General features: G+C 34.0%; 1 protein-coding gene across 3 annotated transcripts; it reads left to right on the plus strand.

Annotated features, from left to right (window-relative positions):
- Positions 1-8,220: 8,220 nt before the first annotated feature.
- LOC133863063 (receptor-like protein 15) lies at positions 8,221-25,454 on the plus strand. 3 transcript variants are annotated; one of them, XM_062299043.1, is made up of 6 exons: positions 8,221-8,715; positions 12,698-12,853; positions 14,016-14,171; positions 14,262-14,336; positions 16,992-17,135; positions 22,954-25,454. In XM_062299043.1, the coding sequence occupies exons 1-6, from the start codon at positions 8,295-8,297 to the stop codon at positions 25,227-25,229; spliced, it is 3,228 nt and encodes a 1,075-aa protein (XP_062155027.1). In that variant the 5' UTR covers positions 8,221-8,294; the 3' UTR covers positions 25,230-25,454. The 3 variants fall into 3 exon arrangements, with proteins under 3 accessions (XP_062155027.1, XP_062155026.1, XP_062155028.1); XM_062299042.1 differs by lacking the exon at positions 12,698-12,853 and adding an exon at positions 11,696-11,854 and having other exon boundaries at positions 22,954-25,416; XM_062299044.1 differs by lacking the exon at positions 12,698-12,853 and having other exon boundaries at positions 22,954-25,418.
- Positions 25,455-25,749: the final 295 nt, after the last annotated feature.

Consider the following 25,749-nt stretch of genomic DNA (forward strand, 5'->3'; position numbering starts at 1 on the left):
ATTGCAACTTGGGTGTTTTATTTTTCAACCCCATTCAATCCTCTGATGTGGAAATCAAGTGTGGTCGGGACTCGTTCTTCCTAGTGGGCGAGAATATAAATAGAAAAAGCGACAGTAGGAATTAAGCCTGCACATGCATCCTTCAATGCCTCCACCTTTTTCTTGACGAGAGACTCTAGGGAGGAAGTGGTCCAGGGCTTGTGGTTGAGTGAGTTGAAATGACATTTATGGTCATGATCGAGTTGAGTGGAAAGACTATTTTAGGTTGAGAATTTATTTTGTCCAATCTAAACGTGTGTGTGTATATATATATATATAGTATGGTGTTAAAAATTTAATTTTGAAAAGCCTTCATTTAAAAAAAAAAAAAAAAAAAAAAAAATTGTAGGGAACACATAGAACCCTTTTGTCCCAAAGCTTCAACTTAGTTTCGCCTCTGATCTTGTGATAACATATAAATTATTGAGATATTTGATATGTTTTCTTACATATGAGTTGTATATATCTAATTATTAATTTTTAAAAAATTTGTAGGAGTTGAAAAAATAGTATTTGTCTAAATTATTAGAACAATAAAATATAAATTTTGAACACTTCAACATAATTTGGAAGTGAAACCGTCGAACTTGTGTACATGTATCATGAGGCCTTTCCCGTCAATGTGCGAACAAACAAGCTGGTTTAGCTAGAGATTAATGAAACAATATTTGTTAATGGAGTGGCCTTTATATATTGAAAGCCTTGCGGTGGGGTTTATTTGTATTTCTTCAAATTCATGGGCACACAGCAGGCTGCTTCCCTTCACCCAAGATACCTTTTAAACGTCTTCGGTCTTTTCCTCCACCCCAAAGAAAAAGATTTCCTTGAGCCCTTTTGTTCTCTTTAGTCAAAAAATTAAGATTTATAGGGGTCAAATTTCTGGCATTACCTGCCCTGATCTGAGTAATACATTATATGTTTATTATTATTATTAATTATCTTCAATCTCCCTCGCCGACACACACAAACCAATTATGAAAACCCAGCTTGATTTTCACCAAATTGAACGATACCCCTTTAATTTTTTGTAATTCTTCTCCCATTGCCTCGGGAAATTATGAAAACCCAACCTCTCTTTCCAAAGAAATTTCGGGGATGGCTATTTATTATAGTTTTGACTTTGTTGATAAGATGGGGACACTCTTGTCAATCTGAATTAGTCTTGACATAATTAATGTGATGGATTGGTTGAAAGTGATGAAGCCAGAAACCAGACATATACAGATAAACACTAACTAGAAATGTTATAGATTAACCAGAACAATAAAAATATAGGAAAATGAAAACGAAAATAGAAACAGATCAAACAAAAGATTACACTGTCCTTAATTAGCAACATTACATATATACCAGGTCTTATTCACAGCTTAGCAGAGATCCTTGCGGTGGAGAAGGTAAGAGGGAATACAGCCAGCATAATTGGTTGTAATGGCTTTATGAGTGGACTTGTGAGTGCGGTTGAAGGTACTCGTGTTTTGTGTTTGTTTGTTTGTTTGTTTGTTTGTTTTTTTTTTTTTTTTTTTTTTTTTTTTTTTTTCTTGGCTTCTAATGGAATTGAGAAGAGACTACTGAAAAATAGGTTTTTAACAACAACAAAATGTCGTCATTGATAATGTTTATGATCGTCGCTAATAACTTCAGAATCCGAAATGAGATATCGTCGTTGATGATAAGTTATTACTAGCGACACTAAGTGGTTGATAACTGATTAGTAACATGGTCTTCAGAATCTGATCAACACCACCACAAAGACCTCCAAAAAAGGCCTATTATACTTAATTTGTTAAAAAACAATTAAATAAAAAACAAAAAAGAAAAAGAAAAAAATACATTTTACTGTTATGAAGTATGACCACTATTGCATTTTAACCTCCAAAGCCTTGCATTTAATAGGTCATTTGCCTGGCAGATACTTCTGAATGTGTAGAATGGTTTATGTCCCAATGTACACTCCAAGAAAAAAAGCAAAAAACAAAAAATAAAACAAAAAATTGGGGCTTCTTAATTGATTCTTGTTCTTAACATATGCTTTTTGTTTCCCTCTTAGACAAGGACAACCATAATATTTTCCTATATTAATTTCTACGACAAGTGATCTTTTGGAGTTTCTGAAATTTCGACATTTATTTTAAACTAAATAATTCATATTTCATCATAACAATATTGAATAGCTGCCCATGAACATTTACCAAGATTTACAAAACAAGGAGCCAATGAACTTTAATTCAAAAGAGAAATTTTTGTTGTACAAACTCTTAACAAAAACTTTTATCCAACTTTGCCTAACTAGCAGCTAGCTTTTTTTTTTTTTTTTTTTTTTTTTTTTTTTTTTTTCAGAAAATGTACAACAATCAATTCTCTATTCAAAATAATACTTCTTCCCAATAAAAATATGGTGACATGTGATGGTTTAGGGGCAGAATTCCATATGCCCTTGGGGGCAGTAGTCCCCTAAGATTTTAAAATTTAGAAAATTTTCCCTAAATTATATGTTTTTATACAAGATATAGGTCCCTCCCAAAAAAAAAAAAAAAAGGCGCTCCCATAACATGCACCAAACTCCATGCATTGAATTCAACTACTAAAGTGTAGGCAGTAAGCACGATCTTGTTAGATTGAAAATTCAGACACTAATCTTTAATGCATTATTCTTGAGATATTTTTTGTGACTGGTTCATTTGTAGTTTTAGAGAATTGCATATTATACACCGTAAGGATTAAAATTCCTAAAAATAAAAATAATTTTTTTAAAAAATAAAAAATAAAAGGCAAAAAATTCATATATAATGAATGATCTGAATTGAAGGAACCAATTTCAAAGAATTGCAGAAACCATGATGATCCTGATATTTTGAGTAAAAATATAAAGAAGTCTAACCAATTCATGTTGATGTGAAATCAGTGCTCCTAAGTCCTAATTAATCAAGACTATGGATTGTGTCAGGCTCAAGCTTGTTCCGTTTCTAGTATTTCTCCCCCATCCGATAATAGATAGCTTGTTAATTAATTATATGTTCAAGTGCTCTAGTTTGTAATTTTCGCACTGTTTTAGTTTGGCTTAAATTTATTATTGGAATGCCCACTCCTTTTCCATTTATAAAATTGTCCAATTTTTCTTCCGTCCTCAATTCTGTAATGATTTTACGGTTTTAAAATTTAGAAAATTTACTCTAAATTATATGTTTTTTTATCAGATAAACCCACCAAAAAAAAAAAAAAATTATCCCCCTAAAAAGTCCTTCTTTTTTTTTTTTTTTCCTCACTTAAAATTATAGTTTCTCCCCTGCTTGGGTTCAACACTTTGAGGAACGATAGCCTTCTTACATATAAAGCAAATTTCCCTCTGGAAACCAAAGCCTTTTGAAGTGATCACTACTTTGACTTGTCCATATGGGGATCCGTAGCAGCAGGAAAAACAGATTGAGAAGACTACTCAAAGCAACTCAAACTAGCATCACGTTGCAAACGACTTCCACAATTTGAGGAAAGGTGGTTATGGGCAGACCGCGTACCTCCACAAAATGAGTTCTTCCCCCTCCCAATTAATTCCTTCTCCAATTTTCTGTAAAAATTAAAGCCAGAAAAATTCAAATAAAGTACTCCAATTCATCCAGCAGGATAAGAAGAACAGGTAAAAAATATTGCACGGAATGTGAAATTCCAAAAATATGTAAAGAACAACACCTGATTGATAATTTGAATGGCAAAAATTAAATTAAACAATCCATTAAAAAGTAATTTGAATGTGAAATTCTCTGTTTCTATTTATAAATATGTTAAATTTACTCCCAGTAAAGCCCAAATGTCTTGGTTGACATGATTTTCAATTTTATCTTTTTTTAAATTATCAATAATAAGATAATCTGGTTAACGGTTACTAATTACATATATATATAAGTAAAAGTAAATTTTATAGCTAAAATTCGAAGAATTCACTAAGAATATTTTTAATTAGTTAGCCTTAGCCCTTTGGGCACGGTCAGCAAGAGGCTAGGAGACAATTTACCTTGACTTGGCTGGGGACCAGTTGGGCTCATTTTTCTATGTAGACGTGGAATCAGAGCTCCACCACAGTGTAGGTAGGCACGTTGTCGTCAGATTGGAAATTCAGACACTAATCTTTAATGCATTATTCTTAAGATATTTTTTGAGACTGGTTTATTTGTAATTTTCGTCCGTTGTTGGGGTTGCTGTCTCCTTGATGTTTTTCAAAGAGTTAGCTGCTCCCTTATATTGGTTTCCATTTCTTTTTATCTCTTTTTACATATCTTCTTTCATGAAAAAAAAAAGAAGAAAAAACTACTTTACTTACTACCAAATTATCAAAAGTTGAAACCCCATTCAATCCTCTATCTAATGCCGTTAGAATATTTCCTAACTCCTAATGAAATGAAAATTTTTTATCAAAATACTACCATTTATAAAATAACGGCATCTGAGTTAGTCTTCCCATAGTTTTCAACCCCATTCCGTTAGAATATTTTGTAATATATATATATATATATATATATTCAAAATAATACTAAAATTTAGTGGCATTTGTAACTAGAACGAATTAAATGAGATTAAACGAGAAGATTACCTCCACTTGTGTAATGCCCCGAATAAAAAACTAACGATTTTACAAATTATATGTTTTTATCAAGACCCTTAAACTAGCATCATGTTGCAAACGACTGATTGATAATTTTGAGGAAAGGTGGTTTTGGGCAGACTGCATATATACCTCCACAAAATGAGTTCTTCCCCCTGCCAATTCCTTCTCTAATTTTCTGTAAAAATTAAAATCAGAAAAATCCAAATAAAGTGCCCCAATTCATCCAGATTAAGAACAGGTAAAAAAATGCACATAATATGAAATTCGAAAAATATGTAAAGAACAACAATTAAATTAAAAATCCTTGAAAAAGTAATCGATTAGGTGGAGTGAGAGGTTTAGGGTTTAGGGTATGTGAGAGCCTTGCCCAATTAGACTGAGATATTTTGTCCCATTATTTAACAATAATTCACATGCTTTTTCTTTCTTTTTCTTTGTGGATAGAAAGTATTAGTTAGCGTTAGCCCTCTGAACACGGTTAGCAAGAGGCTAGAGGACAATTTACCTTGACTTGACTGGGACCAGTTGAGTCTATTTTTCCAAGTAAGGTGACAAAAGATTTGGTAATAGGTCTCCATTTGCTGGAATGCAACCAGATATGCTTCCTAGCTAACAAAATATATCCATCACTTTATTTATCCTTTCTTTCCAAAGATTATTTAAAGTAGAAATTTGAGGAAAGGACAATTTACCTTCCCTAGGCTGGGCCAGTAGTGGTCATTTTTCCATGTAAGATGTCGAAAGATATGGAAAAAACAAAAAAAAAAACGAAAACACTAAGAAATTGGGTCTAATCGGTCCATGTCGATGTGGAATTAGAGCTCCCCTAACACTAAATTCCATGCATTCAACTATATAAGTGGAGGCAAGATGCTGTCAAATTGGAAATTCAGGCACATATCTTTAATGCATTATTCATGAGATATTTTTCGAGACAGGTTCAATTGTAATTTTAGAGAATTGCGTATTGTACCTAATAAGGATTAATTTTTTTAAAAAAAAAAAAAAAATCAAAAGACTCATGTAAGGAATGATATGAATGAAAGGAACCAATTTTAGAGAATTGCAAAACCTTAATCCTGATATTTTTTGAGTAACAATATGAAGACTGTATGTGCAACCAATTCATGTTGAGGTGGAATTAGTGCACCTAATCAAGACATTGTGGATAATGTGACTCATGTCAGGCTCAGGCTTGTCCCGTTTCCTAGTGGGTACGTGTTTGAATTTTCAACCCCATTCAATCAATCCCCTCATTCCCTTAGAATGTTTCCTTTCACTTCTAATTAAGGGAATGAACAAAAAATTATCAAAATACCACCATAGGACCAAAAGTGGTCCTGATCACTCTTTCCAACATGACCAAATAATGCATCGAACTCGTCATCACAAAAACTATCAATAAAACAATATATGCTTCATAAGTGGAAAAAATGCACGAAATGTGAAATTCCAAATATATGTAAAGAACAACACCTGATTGATAATTTGAAAGGAGAAAATTAAATTAAAAAATCCATGAAAAAGTAATCCATTAGGTGGAGTGAGAGGTTTAGGGTTTAGGCTATAAGTAATGATTCACCACCACTTAAATATACAACTTTTCACTTCCTTACTTATGTGGTAAGGTGGTTTCTCAAAAACTCTAAAAGTATTGAAGGACCATCTTGCCACATAAGTAAGGTGGTGAAAAATTGTATCTTAGGTAATATTGAAAAAATGACATTTTGTAAGACAATTTGACTTCAATGTTTGATTGGTAGGCAATGTAACTTGGATAGCTGTTTTTGAATAATCATGGCAATGCGAAAGCTATTTCCCACATTTGAGATCGTAATGACCACTCTTGACAAAGTTTTTACACATAAACACATGCGAAAGCAGTTTTCACAGCTCACACGTCCTGAATTTTGATATCTTTTGGGGTTCTTTTGTTTGTTTTCCATTTTAAATAACTAATTCTCTTTAATTAAGAAATTTCTTGCTTAAAAAATTATTTTAAAGAATTTATTATTTTCCTTTAGTTATTATTTATGTGTTTTATTATATTCTTCTTTTATAAATTACCATGTGTTTGGTTTGGGTACGTATTACATACCATGTCCAAATTTTTTTGATTAAGCATGTAAATTCACTAGATCTAGGTCAACTAGAGTTCGTTTAGAACTCGATTGGGGCTTAATAAAATAATTGTGTTTTCCGTAATTTCAAATAATTTCAATTATATATTTCGTACAATTAAAAAAATAACAACATATTGTTATCCATTTGAAAGTGCTATTTAAATATTACAGTCTAGACAATTTTATTATTTCATAGTTATTTTAAAGATTAATTAGTATAAAAATTTGATTACTTATCTGAAATTTTTTAAGAAAGAGAGAAATTACAAAAAAATAGGTTGTTTAAAGCTGTCTTTTCACAGCACACCTTCCAACCTAAAAAAAAAATAGGTAGTTAATTTATCTGTTGATCCGCGCGCGTGGATGTTTAAACAAGTTTGAAGAGAGATTGTACTGTAAGTGTTGTAATTCTTTCTGTTCGAATTTTGTTTTGAGGCAACATTGTAGTTTAATGGCTGTAGCATCTTCATTCTAATAAGAAAGGCTATATCGTGCAACTTTTTGTGACCATGTACAATAATGTTTCGAATCGTAATTGGGTTTCGAGGGATTAATAGAGAATGAAACTTGAATTAGCCTTCTAAGTTCAAGAAGCAACACAAAGATTAGGGACTAACAAATTGAAAATCAGCATTAAAAGTCTCAGAGAGAGTAAATAGCAACATGTTCAGAGGGAAAAGACAAGAATATCTTCTGGTCTAAAAAACAGATCAACATGTCTTTACTTTGAAGGCCATATAAGAAAGATTTTCATGTCTGAAATTGCAAGCCTTGGTTGGTAAGTTGATAGGAAAAGTAAACAACTAGAAAAAATTTAATTAGACTTGAGCTTTAATTGGTAGTAATTTGAGCTGATAACGTGAGAATTTATATGAGATTTATCTGTCCAAATAAATTTTGAACTGTCCGCCTACTTATTTAGACAAATAATTGTTGTGATTCATATCACATTCAAAAGCGTGTTTTATTGGGAGACGACTTGACTTAAATATTTATCGGTAGGAAAGTTAAGGTGGATACGATCATGAATGAAGGATGACTTCCCAAGTCATCAATCCAAGTCAATGCCGTGTACACTTAGAAGAACCAAAGGAGAAGAAAAAGAAAACATCCAACGTTTAGTATAATAAATCCATTATGCTTTTATTTTAGTTGACCCAAGAAGTCGCCGTCCCAACTTTTAGTTATTCTTAGTGTCAATTAGTATCATCACATTCATTTCAAAGTACTTTTAGAATATTACAGTTTATACATTTTCCAAAGCCAATCTCAATTAGACAATGTTATAGCATGTCAATTTTACAAAACCAATCGCAATTTATCAAGTCAACCTTAGATAAGCCTAATAAATGGTGAATTCAACTGTCATATATGTACACCGTATACGGTATATATGTACCCGTAAACTACAAAAGTGAGACATCAAGCAGTCCAACTTGTATATATATATATATATGAGGCCACAATAGCCCGTCAATGTGCAAAGGAAGAATTGAAGGTGGTTTAGCTACAAATTAAGGAAACAATATTTCTCAATGGAGTGGGCTTTTGTGAAAGCCTTGCTGTGGAGTTTCCTTGTATTTCTTCAATTTCATGGGCACACAGCTGCCTGCCTCCAGGAAGAGAGGATTGCTCTGCTGGAATTGAAGGCATTCCTGGAATCAAATATTATTTATGCAGATGATCACCGTCTTCTTCCATCATGGATTGACGATGAAAAGAGTGATTGTTGTGATTGGGAGAGGGTCACGTGCAACTCCACCACCGCTCACGTGATCAAGCTTTCCCTCTACAACATAAAGGACGATCCTAATTACTATGAAGATCGTTATTACTATGGATATGGAGATTATAACAACCGATGGTTGCTAAACGTGTCCCTGTTGGTGCCTTTGAAGGAGCTAACAACTCTTAATCTATCCGGCAATGCAATTGGTGGCTGCCTACCAAATGAAGGTATGTTCTGAGTCGCCCCTGCTTTTCATTTCTTAATTATATTATATACTACGTTGAAGAGATGCCTTTGAACGTCTTCAGTCTAATTCCCTCCACCCAAATGAAACAAAAAGCGAAAATATTTCATTGAGTCCTTTTATTCTCTTTGGTCATAAAATTTAGAATTACTGAGGATTGAATTTATGGTGTTACATGTCCTTGATCTTCATATCTCTCTCTCATAAGCCAATTACCAAAACTTCAAGTAATTCTAAATATCACACCATGTTTTCTGTGTCTCCCAAAATTGCTATGACTTCTAAAATCACCATTTGATCAAAATTCAATAGGGATCTATCACCAATCTAATTTTTATATTAACAACCAATTTATTGAGAATATTGCATCTAGAACAGCAAGAATAATAAATTTTAAATAAAATTATGTAATATTTTATATTTAATATATAACTTTATTAATATATTAAAATTAAAAAGGTCTCATTCTTATTTGTTCCCTAAGCCTCAATTTATAGTGAGTCACCCCTCCCTCCCCTCTCTAGCTATGCGAAAACGAAATGGACTAAATTAGACTTCAAGGATAGCCATTCACCCAATATTCACTTCCGCTCTAAAGCATGACACACTTTCTTTTTATGTTTCATTTTTCTCTTACTTTATTTTATTACTTCTACACTATTGCTTTTTTGTGTTTTATCATTCTTTATTTTCTTAATAAATTATATATATATAGTATACTTGCAATCAGATGCTGTTGATTTTAGTTTGTCGTTATTACGAGTTTTCATTGCCTATCATCAACGTGCCGTTGATTTTATTACACAATCTAATTAAATTTTAGTTACTTTTGACTTTCTTACAAAAAGGATAAAATGATTAGCCATATTATTTATTGACAATAATATATTAACAAAACTTGAACATGAAAATTTAATTAGTAATTTAACATTTGCCTTGGATAATAAATTAATTTTTAATATTTAATAATAAATTATTATATTAATATTAATTGCAAATCAACCTTGGATGGAGTGGACCTCAAGTAACGGGCATAGAATTTTCTCCTAAAGTTAGAAGTGGGCTGGGGTGAATATGGATTTTGACGGGCTACCCCATCGCGGCTGTGTTTATTAAAAGAGAAATGATTCTTTACCACCTAAATATACAACTTTTCACCACCTTGCCTATGTGGCAAGGTGGTCGCCCACTTTATTTTATTTTTTAAAAATAAAAAAACTCTAAAGTTAATAGGGGACCACCTTGCCACATAGACAAGGTGGTGAAAAGTTGTATATTTAGGTGGTAGTGAATCATTACTCTTATTAAAATATCATATACATCTCTCTCTCTCTCTCTCTCTCTCTCTCTCACACGTACATGTTTATTCAAAAAAATAAGAAAAAGAAACACCTTCATCTGAACTATTTTTGTATATATGACTAATTTGCCCCTAAATGCACTGTTTTAGTGATGTTGATAAAGAAATTAAAAAGAAAACTAACACAAAGGGATGGCCACGTGACTATGTGGCCACCCGTTAGTTCACATAAGGCGGCCACCTCTTTGTGTCAATTTTTTTTAATCAACGTTACTAAAATGGTGCATTTATGGGTAAATTAGTCAAGCAAAAATAATTTTGATAAACTGTGTGATGCAAAAATATTTATGTGCTAGTCATGTGTGATGCTTTCCATCCAAACTAATGGTCAAATTTGACACAAAAGATAACAAGACAAATTTTGGTAATTTATGAGTCTGAGTCGCAATGAGCCATAATTAGAGGATAAACTGTAATTTATCCTTCCAATTTTTTTCTAACTACATTTATTACTATGATTTTGTGTAATTGGAATATTTTTTAGTGGGGGAAAGGTATATAAAAATCTTGAATTAAAACATTAAAATATTAATTAGACTTTTTTTTTTTTTGGGTAAGTAATATATTTTGTTTTGAGTACACAAAATAACTTACCTTATAGATAGCATGAAAGTGGGCTGAGAGGAAGGCTGCCTCAAAGTTTTCCTTTCCTTCCAAATTGGGAGGAAAATGAGAGAGAGAGAGAGAGAGAGAGAGAGAGAGAGAGAGAGAGAGAGAGAGAGAGAGAGAGAGAGAGAGAGAGAGAGAGAGAGAGAGAGGGGAGAGTTGTGATGACAGTTTTTTTGTGGTGCATTTATCCTTCATTTCCATTTGCTTCCTTCTCGTTTTTCTCTCTTTTCCTTCCCCCTCTAACTCCCAAAACAGATTGAGGTTCAATTTGGTGTGGACGACACTACACTTTCAAGTAAACCATTGAATAATTTCCATGTTATGTAAATCCAATAATAAGAGTTTGGTTTTAATAATAGAGATTCTTTGAAATAAAATGAAGGGGTAATTACTTTTTTCCCCCATGAACTACCAAAAAATGCGCGATGCCCCCATGAACTACCAACTCGACCAAAATAGAGCATTCAACTACCAAAGATAACCATTTTCCCCCCTTCCGTCAGTCACACGCCATTTTACCCTCATTTTCTTCCTCTTTTCCCCCTATGAACTACCACCATCTTCCTCTTTTCCCCCCATGAACTACCATCATCTTCCAACATGCCCCCATATAAAACGGCACATGACCCGTTGACCGTTTGTTTTAACCCTTTTGACTGACGGAAGGGGGGAAAATGATTGTCTTTGGTAGTTGAATGCTCTATTTTGGTCGAGTTGGTAGTTCATGGGGGCATTGCGCATTTTTTGGTAGTTCATTGGGGAAAAAGGTAATTACCCCTAAAATGAATGCCATGTTATAGTAAATTAGATTACTCTTGTATTCAACTAGATGAATGGTCATGGGTTATTACACATATAGTGAACCCATGCCTATATTGTATGTTTATTTTAGAAATATAATACATGAATGTCTGCCGCATAAATAATTTTGTCTTGTTCACACAAATATATATGGCAAATCAACAATCGCTTTTTTTTTCCTTTTCTTTTGTAGGATTTGAAAAGCTGTCAAGCTTAAGGTATCTGAGAATTTTAGACCTTAGTTATAACTACTTTGAGAATAATAGCATTCTACAGTCTTTGAGTGCAGTGACATCGCTTGAGACTTTGAATCTTACTTACAATGAGTTGCAAGGCTACTTTCCTGCTCAAGGTGGTTTCTTTTATCTTATATTTTATGAGAGCATTTACAATTTGATAACATTATTCTTAGTTATTACCTAATTTTATTTCTCTTTAATTTTGAAATTTTTGTATTGAAGCATATGAAGGAGTCTTTTTTTTCTAGGTCTTCCAGTAATTTTCTTCAAGGTTTTGCAAGGCTAGCAATCCTTCGAAAATTGGGGATATTAAACCTTGGTGATAATTTCTTTGGTTATAGCATTTTATCATCTCTAAATGGACTTGCGTCCCTTAAGATATTGGGGTTACTCTCTCTCTCTCTCTCTCTCTCTCTCTCTCTCTCTCTCTCTCTCATGAGTTTTTAGAACACAACACAAGTATCTAGTTAGTAAGCTATAAAATGCTATTTTACTTTTAAATACTGTGAATTGCATAGTTTTTTTTCTACAATTTTTTAATAAATCTACAACAGGTTTTGAAAGCTTGCCAAGATTGGAGAATCTGGAGACCTTAGATCTTAGTTACAACAATTTCAATAGAAGCATCATAGAATTATTGAGTGCTGCTAAATCCCTTAAGAATCTGAATCTTGCTTCGAATAGAATCAAAGGATTATTTTCTGCTAAAGGTATGTGGATTTTTTGTACCCCTTAATAAAAACAGCAAGCAGTTCTAATCATATTTAAAAAAAAAAAAAAAAAATTATGTTCTGTTTTATACAAAATTATCGGCATTTGATCTCTCTCTCTCTCACACGTGTTTTTAGAACACAACACAAGTATCTAGTTAGTAAGCTATAAAATGCTATTTTACTTTTAATTACTGTGAATTACATATTTTTTTTTTCTACAATTTTTTAATAAATCTACAACAGGTTTTGAAAGCTTGGCAAGATTGGAGAACCTAGAGACCTTAGATCTTAGTAACAACAATTTCAACAGAAGCATCATAGAATTATTGAGTGCAGCTAAATCCCTTAAAAATCTGAATCTTGCTTGGAATGGAATCGAAGGATTATTTCTTCCTAAAGGTATGTGGATTTTTTGTACCACTTTATAGAAACATCAAGCAATTCCAATCATATTTAAATTTTTCTATGTTCTGTTTTATTAAAAATAAAAAAATAATAAAAAAAAGGATCATTTTGAACCCGTATACCACAAAGCTTCACCTTAGTTTCATTTCTGATCTTGTAAAATATATAAGTAAGATATTTTATTTTGAGTACACTAAATAAGTTACCTTAAAGAAAGTATACTCCCTTGTTTGGTAGCGTGAAAACGGGGTGAGAGGAAGCCTGGACCCACAGTTTTCCTTTCCTTCCAAATTGGGAGGAAAAAGGGGAATGAGAGAGAGAGTGATGCATTTATCCTTCTTCTCCCTTCTTCATTTTCCCTTATTTCCGTCTCCTTTTTCTCTCTTTTGCTACAATTTTCCAGTGGTGCATTTTGTCCTTCTTCTCCCTCCTTCATTTCCTTTTACTTTCCTTCTCCTCCTTTTTCTCTCTTTTCCTTCCCCCTCTAACTGGCAAAATAGATCGAGGTTCAATTTAGTATGGGCGACACTATATTTTCAACTAAACCATTAGAGAATTTCCATGTTATGTAAATGCAATAATAAGAGTTTGGTTTTAATAATTGAAATTCTTTGAAATGAAATGAAAGCCATGTTATGTAAAATTATATTACTCTTGTATTCCTGTAGATGAATGGTCATGGGTTTTTACATGTATGCTGAAAGTATGTGTATTGTATTATTATTTTAGAAATATAGGGCATGAATTTTTTGCCTCATAAAGAATTTTTTCTTGTCACATATGTACATGACAAATAAACAATCATGCCATATAGCAAACAAATGCCGTTGACGGCACCATTTTTAGTTAAATATTTTTCATTCAACTATTATCATTTCAAATCTCTTTTTATGTTCACTTCTTTATTATATCTTACAAGTCGACTTACATCCCCTAAGGCAATGAGTCTTAGTGGCGATGGTAAGCTGAAGATGTATTATGCATTTAACTTTGTCACTGAATGCTTATGATTATGAAGTACTGTTGTTGTCCAAAAGTTTGTTGTGCATATCTAGTTAGTAAGCTATAAAATACTATTATTCTTATAAAAACTACAAATTGCATAATTGTTTTTTCCTTCTCTTTTTTTTTTTTTTTTTTAATAAATCTACTATAGGTTTTGAAAGCTTGTCAATATTGGAGAACCTGGAGACATTAGATCTTAGAGGCAACCGTTTCAACAGAACAATCTTCGAATTATTAACTGCAATCAAATCTCTTAAGAATCTGAATCTTGCTTCCAATGAAATAACAGGATCCTTTCCTACCAAAGGTATATATGTTGATATTTCGTATTACTTTATAAAAACTGCAAGTAGTTCCAATTATATATGTTTGAAATTTTCTATGTTCTGTTATGCAGAAATATCAGCTTTGGAAAACTTGGAGAAGTTGGATTTAAGTTATAATGACCTCAATGGCTCCCTAACATTCCAAGGTACGTAATGAGAGAGAGACTTAAGTTTAAAATTTTCAAAAACTTTATGACCACTTTACCCCTCAAAATTTTTAGAAAACATTATATAGATTTCTTGCCCATTCAAAATATTGCAAAACTATACTATATTCTTCTTTGTTTCAAATTAGACATGCATTAATCTATTTTAAATTAAAAATTGTTATATGTCACTCACCCTGAAGGTAATTAAAAGCAATATTTTTAAATTATTTATCCATTCACAAAAACTAAGATTTTTCCTAAAAAAAAACTATTCTTAGACCCTTGATTTTCTGTTTTTCAATTTTGTCTCCCAATTTATGTCCTCCCAAAGGAAGCAAAAGACCTTTGAGAATTTGCATTTAATTGCAATAAAATAAAAATAATGGAGAAATTCGACATTAGTTAAGGAGGATTAATGGTTTTATGATAAACAAATTGAAGTAGTCCAAATATTTGAGAGCAACACCTTAAATATATAATTTAAGCTCGCAACGGTGGATAATATGATTATTAGGCAGAAATGGAATAACTCTTGTACTTTTAAAGGTAAAAATAAAATTTATCTTTTTAACAAATATTTAATTATTATTTATCGTCAGTATAATATTTCACCATTTTATTCAATGGACATTAGTTTCTTAAATAGGATCGGTGTATAGTATTTTCAATGTAAACCAGCTGGTTAATGTCTAATATAAATAAAACAAGGTGAAAACATGATCTAGTTTCCAATGTTTGTAATATATTTAGAAATGGCGGTTGAAAATTTGTTTTCAAATAGTTTCCTTAATCATCCTAGGCTTCAAATATAATCAAGTAATAATCAAAATGACTAATTAGTTTGACAATAAGTTCACAATAGGTAGAAGAAAGTTGAAATACATGATGAGCTAGAGATTTTGTTTTGGCTGATAATTTTTAACACGACCATTTGTTAAGGATAACCACGAACTTCATAATTAGTTTCTTAAATAGGATCGGTGTATAGTATTTTCAATGTAAACCAGCTGGTTAATGTCTAATATAACCATTAATTTCCTCGCATTAATTTCCTCTGCGGTTATCGTTAATTTCCTCGCATTAATTCCACCTTCTTCCGTTTGTTTCTTCGCGGCTCTGACGTTCGGTTTCTTTTTTATTATATATTTTTTCTTTATTATTAACGGCTCAATTTTTATTTGATCAGACAAATTTTAAAAGTAGTTTCTTACAATCACTACTCGAATTTTATTTTTATTTGACAAAATAAGTTTTAGAACTAATCTTTCACAATTACCTACTCGAATTCTCTCAAGTTCATGTAAATAATTTTAAAAATTTCTGATCTGAAACGTGCCATAGTTTCCGTCCACAAGACTAATTCCATCTCTCAAAGTTGTACCCCATGTTAGCTTTTGTCCATGTGGTGCACTAAGATTGGCCTTCTAGATTTCCTTGGGATGAGATAGAAGATAAGATTTGTAAAAGTAATAAAAGTGAATGCCAGCCGCATATTTTTGGTTTAATAAATTATAAACACCTATAAAAATAAATTATAGACATAATATTGGGAGGTGGCAGTCCTTAAGAATTGTGTTATATGATATTAAAAAAAAATACGAGTCGCACTAATAAGCAAGCTGAACTTTATATGAGTTTGTTCACTGACTTTAAATGAGCGAACTAAATATTATACAAATATGAATCGTTTAATAATCGAATATAATTTTATATTTATGAATGACTTATTTAATAATTGAGTCGCATTCGAGTTGAACTTAATTGAACGAGCTTACGAATAGCTTTGTTAATTTACAACCATAATCTTATGAAATTAGCACCCAAAGGGTAACGAAAGTACAAATTACAAGGAAGTTGAAATGATCTTGAAGGCTGATGTGATCAACACTCGCGCGTGTTTATATATAGCCAACAAGTTGTAGCTCAAGAATAGGATAAAAGGAAAATATAGTCAACAAGACTAATTTTGATTCCTTGAACCTAGCTATATATTGAGTACTTTTGTATATAACTTATCAATTAATAAAAGGAAAAATCCTTATGTCTGTGAAGGAGAAATGTAGTTTTTTTATTTTTTAAGGATAACCACGAACTTCATAATTGTAGTTCTTCATTGATATAATACAATAGGGAAATATAGATGATATTGAATTATTGGTTATACAAAATTTGAATCTTATAAGCATTATTTACCCTTTTGCTGAATACTTACTTTCTTCGTTTGATTATCTTCTTGAAAGCACAAAAGGCTTCAATGAATACTTGATTGCAACACATGCAAAGTGCTTTTAATTCATGCTAATAATACCAGTAGTATCCCTTCCACATTCAGTATTCATATTAACAAAAATTGGTATACAATATGAAATGTGTTAAGTTATACTAGATCTTCTATCCATACTATAATTTATATTTGACAATGTGTTTCTTCACTGTGATATAGATATAGATAATCTAAGCAAGTCCGAGGTTCTCTACTTGCAAAACAATCAATTTAGAGGTCCTTTTCTTGCAATCATGGGTTAACAAATCCAACATCTAATTTTAGGGCTAATTAAAATAAGTTGCTATTGAAAGATAATGTCTATTTAATATTAGCTGGTATACCATCTTAAAGATTTTACTGACACTGTCTCTCTTCACTCATGGTAGGTTTGTCTAACTTCAGTAGGTTGGAGATTTTAGATCTGACTGGAAATTATTTCATCGAAAGTATTTCTCCATATATCGGGGCACTATCTTCTCTGAAGGCTATATCATTAGCTGAGAATAAACTCAATGGCACTTTACCTAAAGGTAAGAATTGACTATAAAATCAAATGTTTACAATTTGTTTGTCTTGCCTGTAATAAATGATATACAATGGGAAAAATATAAAAAAGTTCATTAAACTAATAGCCAATTTTTAAATAGTCCCCTGAATTTTCAAGTGCAATAAAGTGATCCATCAAATTACCAATGTTTGCCAAATAGGCCACTTTTTTATAATACCCTTATTCTCTTAATACCCTTATTCTCTTAAAAACTTAAAAAAAGAAAAAATTACACTAAAATATTTTTAAAAAAAAATTAAAATAAATAATTGCAAAACTAATCACTGTGGTTAGCATAAATTACAAATTGCTGACCGCGAAATAAAAAATAATTCAAAGGTTTTCAAGGTAGGTCAAAAATAACAATTTAGTCATTGTAGTCAAATTCCATAAAAAATAAAATAAAATAAAAAAATTTAGTTTTGAAAGTTTTCTAATTTCTTTAACTTTTTTAGTGTTATATTTAATAGTTTTTTTTTTTAATTTCTTTATTATTTTTATTTAAAAAATAGTTTTTATTACTTTTTTATTTTAGTTTTTAAGAGAGGATATTATAGGAATATAATAAAAAAAAAAATTGCATTTTTGACACTCTTTGGTAGTTTGATGGGTCACATTAGTACAATTGAAAATTCAAGCGGCTATTTTAAAATCGAGTATTCTTATATTAGCTAAGGGGTCCTTTTCACATTCAATTTATTAGGAATATGAGATATGGTGAAGGACCATGGTTGATTTAAATTGTTTTTTTTTTTTTTTGAAGAAATATTACTGATCTCATTAAAATGTGAAATCAACTAGAGCATAAAAGCTCTATAACATCATAGATGAAAACTTTGAAACAATTATATGAAAAATAAAGTCAAGCGTACAATCAATCCAAGTGCGACTTAACGCCTGTTGAACTCCTACTTGTGCCAATGCGTGGGCCACCCTATTTCCTTGTTGTTTAGTAATGCAAATCTTCCACCACTGGAATCCCTTTAAAATATTTCGAATATCATCTATAACAAAACCAATCCTGCTCCAATGTACCCCTGTATTATTAATAGCTTGGACCATAAGTAAGGAATCACCTTCTAACACAATCGAAGAAAAAGCATTGTCTCTACAAAACTCCACCGTGTGTAGCGCTGCAAGAGCTTACTAGATCAGCCATTAAAAAATCCACATGACAAGATGCAGCTTGTAAATTACCACCGGAATCTCTAATAACACACCCATATCCCAGCTTCCCATTTTTCATGTCAATCGTAACATCCCAATTGGCTTTAACAATACCAACAGGAGGGGGACTCCACTTCACCATTAAAGGCTCTACCGACCCATTCAGGGCCTCCCTTTCAACATGAACAAGAATGAGGGCACTCCTATACTCTGTCATCAGAGCTGTAGCCATTCCAATCACTTCGTTTGGGTGAGAAAAATTACCACCATGCACAACATCATTCCTCCTAAACCACAACCTCCTAGCAATCTCAGCAAATAATTCAACTTCCTTAGGATCAAAGCGGGCAAACATAAAATCCAAAATTTCCACAATGGTGTTTCTTGTATTGGACCATTTTTGAACCTGTCTACCGCAAAACCCCACACATCCGTTGCTGAAGGACATGACCACAGAATATGTAAAACAGTTTCCCGTTCACAATTACAGAAAATACAAGAGGGTTCTAGATCAATACCTCGACGCTGTAGATTATCTCTGGTTGGCAGAATATCATGGCAAGCCTTCCATAAAAAGTTTTTTAGGGAATTAGGAACCTTCATACCCCAAATCCACTTCCAAATAATAAAAATATCAGATTAATATGAACAAGTTCCACTGGTAGCTTCAGTCCTCTCCTTCTCCATTAAATAAGCACTCCGAACCGAAAAATCCCCTGAGTTAGTCCCCCTCCAAAAAATCAAGTCCTCATGGCCATATCTACTTAGAGGGATTTTTAGAATAGCCTCAACTTCATTCGTCATGAACATAGAAGAAATTAATTGTCGGTTCCACCATTTAGAGTCTTGATCAATTAATTCACTAACCTTCGAATCCTTTGAAAACAAAACCCAAGGAGTTTGAATCGAATATGTCGTCGGAATATTAAGCCATTTATCTCGCCATATCTTCACTTTTTTCCCATCTCCAATCCTCCAAATAAGGCCTTCTTGAAAAAGATCTATTGCACCAAAAATGTTTCGACAAGCAAAAGAAGGTTTATTTCCTAAACCTAACTCCAAGAAGGATCCCCTAGGGAAATATTTTGCCTTTATAATTTTACCAACCAAACTATCAGGGTTTTGAATTAACCTCCAACCCTGTTTGGCTAATAATGCTTTATTAAAACACCTCAAATCCCGGAAGCCCATACCTGTGACGTCCCACATCGCCTGGGAATGAGGATGTGCTTATATGTATAAATGCATCATTTATGACACAACGCGTTTTAAAGCCGTGATGGCGATGAACCTATTAGAACTCCGCAGTTAAGCATGCTTCTGCGAGAGCAATCCCAGGATGGGTGGACCTCCTGGAAAGTCTGGTTTGGGGAGCCAAAAGCGGACAATATTGTGTCATTGGGGGTGGGTCGTTACAAATGGTATCAGAGCCATTGCCCAGCCTGAGATAGTGGGAGCGTGCACAAGCCCAATGTGGGACGCCAGCGGGGACGCTGGGTCCAAAGAAGGGGTGATTGTGACTTCCCACATCGCCTGGGAATGAGGATGTGCTTATATGTATAAATGCACTATTTATGACACAACGCGTTTTAAAGCTGTGATGACGATGAACCTATCAGAATTCCGCAGTTAAGCGTGCTTCTGCGAGAGCAATCCCAGGATGGGTGACCTCCTGGGAAGTCTGGTTTTAGGAGCCAAAAGCGAACAATATTGTGTCATTGAAGGTGGGTCGTTACAATACCTCCCTTAGATTTTGGTTTTCACATCTTTTTCCAGCTCATCCAATGAATCTTGGTTTTGTTTTCTTTGTGTTCTTACTAAAATTTCTGCATCATTGAATTAATTTCAGAGCACAACCCTGGAGGTAGCAGGAAAACACTCATACTGTAAGTCGGGATTGCTCGATTCACAGTGTCTAGATGTAAGTCGGGTTTAGTTTTCAATACCCCCCAAGTGTCCAGATGTCTAGTCTTCACTTGCCAAACCTGATTGACCTCCTTAGCAAACCCATGTTTTTCTGCCACCAAGCCTCAAATCTGAAAATTTTCCTCCCCATTCGTTGCCGACCTGTAAAGCCCTGTAAAGTACAAAACAAATGTGCATGGTCTGATGTTCGTGCGGCAATAACTTCAACACAAAGACATGGAAATAGCGAGGCAAACTCCAGATTGGCTACCACTCTATCCAATCTTTACTTAGTAAAATAATCATCATGGCGCTTGTTAGACCAAGTATACCGTGAGCCATTAAAGCCCATATCACACAAACGACAATGTTCCAAAGCATTTTGAAATTCTTTCATTTGAGTCCCCGAACGTCTTGCTCAACCTCTCTTTTCTGAAGCGTCAAGAATTTCATTAAAATCCCCACAACACAGCCAAGGGATAGGAGAAAAAGATTCCAAATGCCTAAGGGAGAGCCCAAGACTCCCGTCTCTTACACACCTCTGGGACTCTGGGTTACCATAAAATCCCGAAAATTTCCATCTGACATCAAGAGCTTCCGAATAAATCACAACATTTATATGATTCTTACTGTAATTTTGAATAGAAACATGAAACGATTCTTGCCAAAACAAAGCTAAACTGTTCACAACAGATAAACCATCATAACCCAAACGAGTTTTTAGAAAATCCAACCTTCCCGCTTGAAGTTTAGTCTCCATTAAGAAAACCATATTCGGACGCTTTTCCTTCACCATCCGGTAAAGGTCCCGAACTGTTCAAAGGTTCCAAAGCCCCCGGTAGTTCCAGCTAAAGCAACTCATTGAGCTAGGCGGGGCTGATCATCAGCCGCCACCTTTGAACTACGTGACTCACCAACTGCCACTCTTCCTTTCTTCCCCATTCCCTCCTCATCTGCTACATTACCCATTCTTTTATTGCCACTAATATTAACAGAATTGTCAATTGAAATATTAACCCCCGACCTTTTCTTCCTTTTCCACTTTGGATTTTTTTTCACCGCACTACCTACCATGGCCAACTCCTCTTTCTTCATAATAGCTACGGGTTGATAATAAGACTCAATCATTGGGCTCACTACACCTTGAGTTATAGGCACATTAATAAGCCCCATATCTGAGAGTGGCCCAGGCTTACAGATTCAGATTTATCCCCCAAGAAATTAATCCCTGAACTACCCACCATCGGATGAACGTGTTTGAAGACAAAAATCTCAGGAAATTGTTTGTCCCTCAAAATCGGATCAGTTGGCAGCAGGTGCTCCCCTTCACGCGGCCTTATCTGCATTACACCCGAAAATCCCACTAAGCTTGCGACACGATTCTTGACGGCAAGGCCACCTCCAACAACTTCCAAATTATCAACCAAAAAACCCGATTTACGCGGACCACGTGGCTTCTCAGAGAAACCCACTCCTCCACGCACCAATGAGAATGCAGCTGAGCTTTGATTCTGTTGGACGTATGCTTCTTCCTCCATCAGAAGGGGCACCGACTTCCCTTCAGCATTACCAGTCACCTCCATATGAGTTTCCCCGTGATGGCTGCGCTCCTCCGCCGAATTTGCAGGGTCCCCTGAATAGACAGATCTTCCATAGCCACCCTTGCCCGGAAATGAGAGATTATACGGAGGGACTCGTAAAAAACACCCAAACTGTTGAGTCGAAGAATCACCGTGATAAATACCTCCCTTCCTACTCAGACAACCTCCCACTCCATGCTTAATAACGCCACAATGATAACAGAATTTAGGTAGCCTCTCATATTGAAATGCCACCCAAGTATCACTACCATTAATCTTTAAAACTCGTCCCCTTGCCAAAGGCTTAGCAATATCCAACCCCGTCAACCCCGTCATCCTCTGTTTCCACATCTTCCACAATGCCCACCGACTTTCCAATTTGATGACCCATTGCTGCATTCATGCAAGAAAGAGGAAGATTGAACATCCTTGTCCAAAAAGAGACATTTTCAAAATCCATTTGAGCAGGTGGAATACTCCCATTATAATCAGCAATGGAGATGAGATTCCCTTCAAAGACCCAAGGCTGGCCCTCCTTCACTCTGTCTTTTTCCCAAAAATGCTCAAATTCAAGTAAAAAAAATGTTATCCCCCAAAGCCTTGAAGACTAAAGTTCCTTCCGGTCTCCATGCTCGGACAAGCGGTGATCGGATGGCATCCTTACCAATAAGACGATCAGAAAATAACTTACACACCATACAAGCTTTCCACGAGAACCAATCTCATGCATCCCCTGTTCGACCACTTCCACCCCCAAGCTCTCGTCCTCTGAAAGACAAAAATTCCGCCGTAACTTCGTAAGATCCTCCGCCATTCCAGAACAAATCTCACAGAAGAACCAAATGAAAACCAATACCAAACCAAAACAATCCACCAGAACAAAACACAATAACCACACCTCTAAAACAATAAGCAAAAGAGCAAATCGTATAGACAAGCCACACTCAGACCTCTTCTCAAATCCTAAGGGTGAAAAAATTTCTTCCAATCCCGAAGGACGAAATATCGCAGCTCCACCTAATACGGATGTAAATTTTTTTTGTTGATTTAACGGGTTGTATGCACTAGGAAGCTCAACAATATATAAAGTGATTTTTTTATTTTTTGCATAATTAGGATGGGCATTGCTAATGTTATTCCTTTTAACAGAGTTGTGTGCACTGAAGAAGCTTGAAGAGTTACATCTTTACGGTAATTTCTTTGATGGAATCCTTCCACAATGCCTAAATAATTTGACGTCTCTTCGATTGTTAGATATATCTCGGAACCAATTCGCTGGAAACATCTCTTCATCTCTGATAGCCATCCCAACATCACTTGGGTACATTGATTTCAGTGATAATTATTTTGAGGGTCTATTCTCATTCAGCTTATTTGCTAATCACTCTAAGCTTAAGGTGATTATATTGACAAGTGAAAACAACAAGCTTGAGATAGAAACTGAAGATTCTGTGGTTTGGGATGACCTCTCGTTTCAGTTAAAGATCCTTATACTACGCAATTGTAGTTTGAACAAGCTCACTGGCAATATTCCTAAGTTTCTCTTTGACCAGCACGAATTGGAAATAATTGATCTTTCTCACAATAAGTTGAAAGGAAACTTCCCCATTTGGTTGCTTCAAAACAATACAGGACTACGAGAGCTAAATCTTCGGACTAATTCTTTCGTTGGTAAATTTCATTTGCCACCAGATCAGCACAAGAGTATTTTAAAGATGGACATCTCTGACAATTGCTTAGATGGGCAACTTCAAGAAAATATTGGAAAGATTACTCCATACGTAAAATATCTAAAGCTTTCCCGAAATCATTTTGAAGGATATCTTCCGTCCTCAATTGGTGAAATGAGTCATTTAGAAGATTTGGACTTGTCATTTAATAATTTCTCGGGAGAGTTACCAGCGGAATTTGTTGCCAATTGCACCTCCTTGTATTTTTTGAAGTTATGCAATAATCGCTTTAACGGTGAATTTTTCTCGAAGCACTTCAAGCTGCGACATTTATCATTTTTGATATTAAACAACAATCAGTTCACAGGTACTCTACCAGCTATACCATTGCAATGGAGTCTAAAGTATTTGGATATTAGCAACAACAACATGTCAGGAACAATTCCTAGATGGATGGTAAACAGGACAGGTTTTTGGACTTTTGACGTGAGTAACAATTCCTTTGAAGGTCAGATTCCTTGTGGACTAGTAGATTCCCATCAATTAGTAGACCTTTCTCATAACTCACTTTCGGGATCGTTACCTTCTTGCTTGAATCTACAGGGTGTTAAACACCTACTATTGCAAGGAAACAAACTTACAGGGCCAATACCAAAAGCTATTTTCAATTCATCGTCTCTTTTGACATTGGACCTTGGAGATAACAGCTTTTCTGGCAGCATCCTTGATGAAATCGGTGCACTTTCTAACTTAAGAATACTTTTGTTAAGAGGCAACAATTTCAGTGGTATAATTCCATATCAGATGTGTTGGTTAAATAAGATAGGCATAATGGATCTTTCCAAGAACTCTCTTTCTGGGACAATACCACACTGCTTTCACAACATGTCCTTTGGAAAGTTAGTTGTTGATGATCCTGTCTATAAAGAATATCCTTATGTGTCTTGGTTTGAACAAGTAGGTTCAACATTCCAAAAGCTTCTAGAATGGAATAGTGAAGGAGATAACAGGGAGATATTATATAATGAACAAATTAAGGTTGAGTTTGTAACAAAATATAGGTTTAACTCCTACAGTGGTTATATCCTTAATTACCTGAATGGATTGGATTTGTCATGTAACAAACTAACAGGTAGAATCCCACCGGAACTAGGAGATCTATCTTCAATTCATTCATTGAACTTGTCTTACAATCAGTTGACAGGTTTCATTTCACAAAACTTTTCAAATTTGTACCAGTTAGAGAGTTTAGACCTTTCTCACAACAATTTGAGTGGAGAAATTCCTTCAGTATTGATTGATCTGAGCTTTCTAGAAGTGTTCACTGTGGCTTACAACAACTTATCAGGTAAAGTTCCAGACAGGAAAGCACAGTTTGCAACATTTGATAAGAGTAGTTACGAAGGAAATCCATTTCTTTGCGGACAACCACTAGAGAATAACTGCACCAGAGTAGACGAGTCACATTCATCACCAACAAAATCTTCAAAAGCAAGTGAAGGGAAATGGTATGAAATAGATCCTTTGATCTTCTTTGCAAGCTTTATCGCATCTTATATTATTTCCTTCTTGGGTGCGGCTACTCTTCTTTATATTCATCCTTATTGGCAACAATGGTGCTTCAGTTTAATTGAGGATTTCAAGTTCTGGTGTTATTATTCCATTTTTGATAGCTTGAAAAGATTGTCAAACCGTCTATATCCTAAGATATATTCAGTTTCCATGGACATCTTGGGTGATAGTGATGATAGCTAGCTGTACATTTGATTATGAATAATGGTCATTGTGCTGTAATATGAGACGAGTTGTTCACTTGCACTTGCTTTCTTCTGTATTGTAATTCTTGTCATTTGATGATGGATATTGTAGTTATTGTAGAAATCAGCATTATTATAGTTTATTCACTTCAATACATTATGGTCTCCACCATTCACATAAAAGTACCCAAGATTAAACATTGTGAACATTCCAGAACTCAATAGAAAAGGACAAAAAAAGGAAAAAGAAAAAAAGAAAAAGGGATAATGGAAGAGGATTGACACGAGTATATCAAAGAGAAAGATCAGCCAAGTCAAAAGTTCTGGAAACAGCTTTGCACCAAGATTCCACCTTCTTCTTCCTCAACTCGTCGTTTAATGTTGAACAGAAAATGGTAGCTCTTTTAAACTTTTCTTCAAAAGCAAAAATCTCGTCTTCTGTCCAAACACCAACTGTTAATCCAGCAGCATAGGCTGCTCCAAAAGCAATTGTTTCTATGTCAGCTGGTGTGACGACC

The sequence above is a fragment of the Alnus glutinosa genome, chromosome 3 (assembly GCF_958979055.1).
Source record: "Alnus glutinosa chromosome 3, dhAlnGlut1.1, whole genome shotgun sequence".
In the NCBI taxonomy this organism is placed as follows: Eukaryota; Viridiplantae; Streptophyta; class Magnoliopsida; order Fagales; family Betulaceae; genus Alnus; species Alnus glutinosa.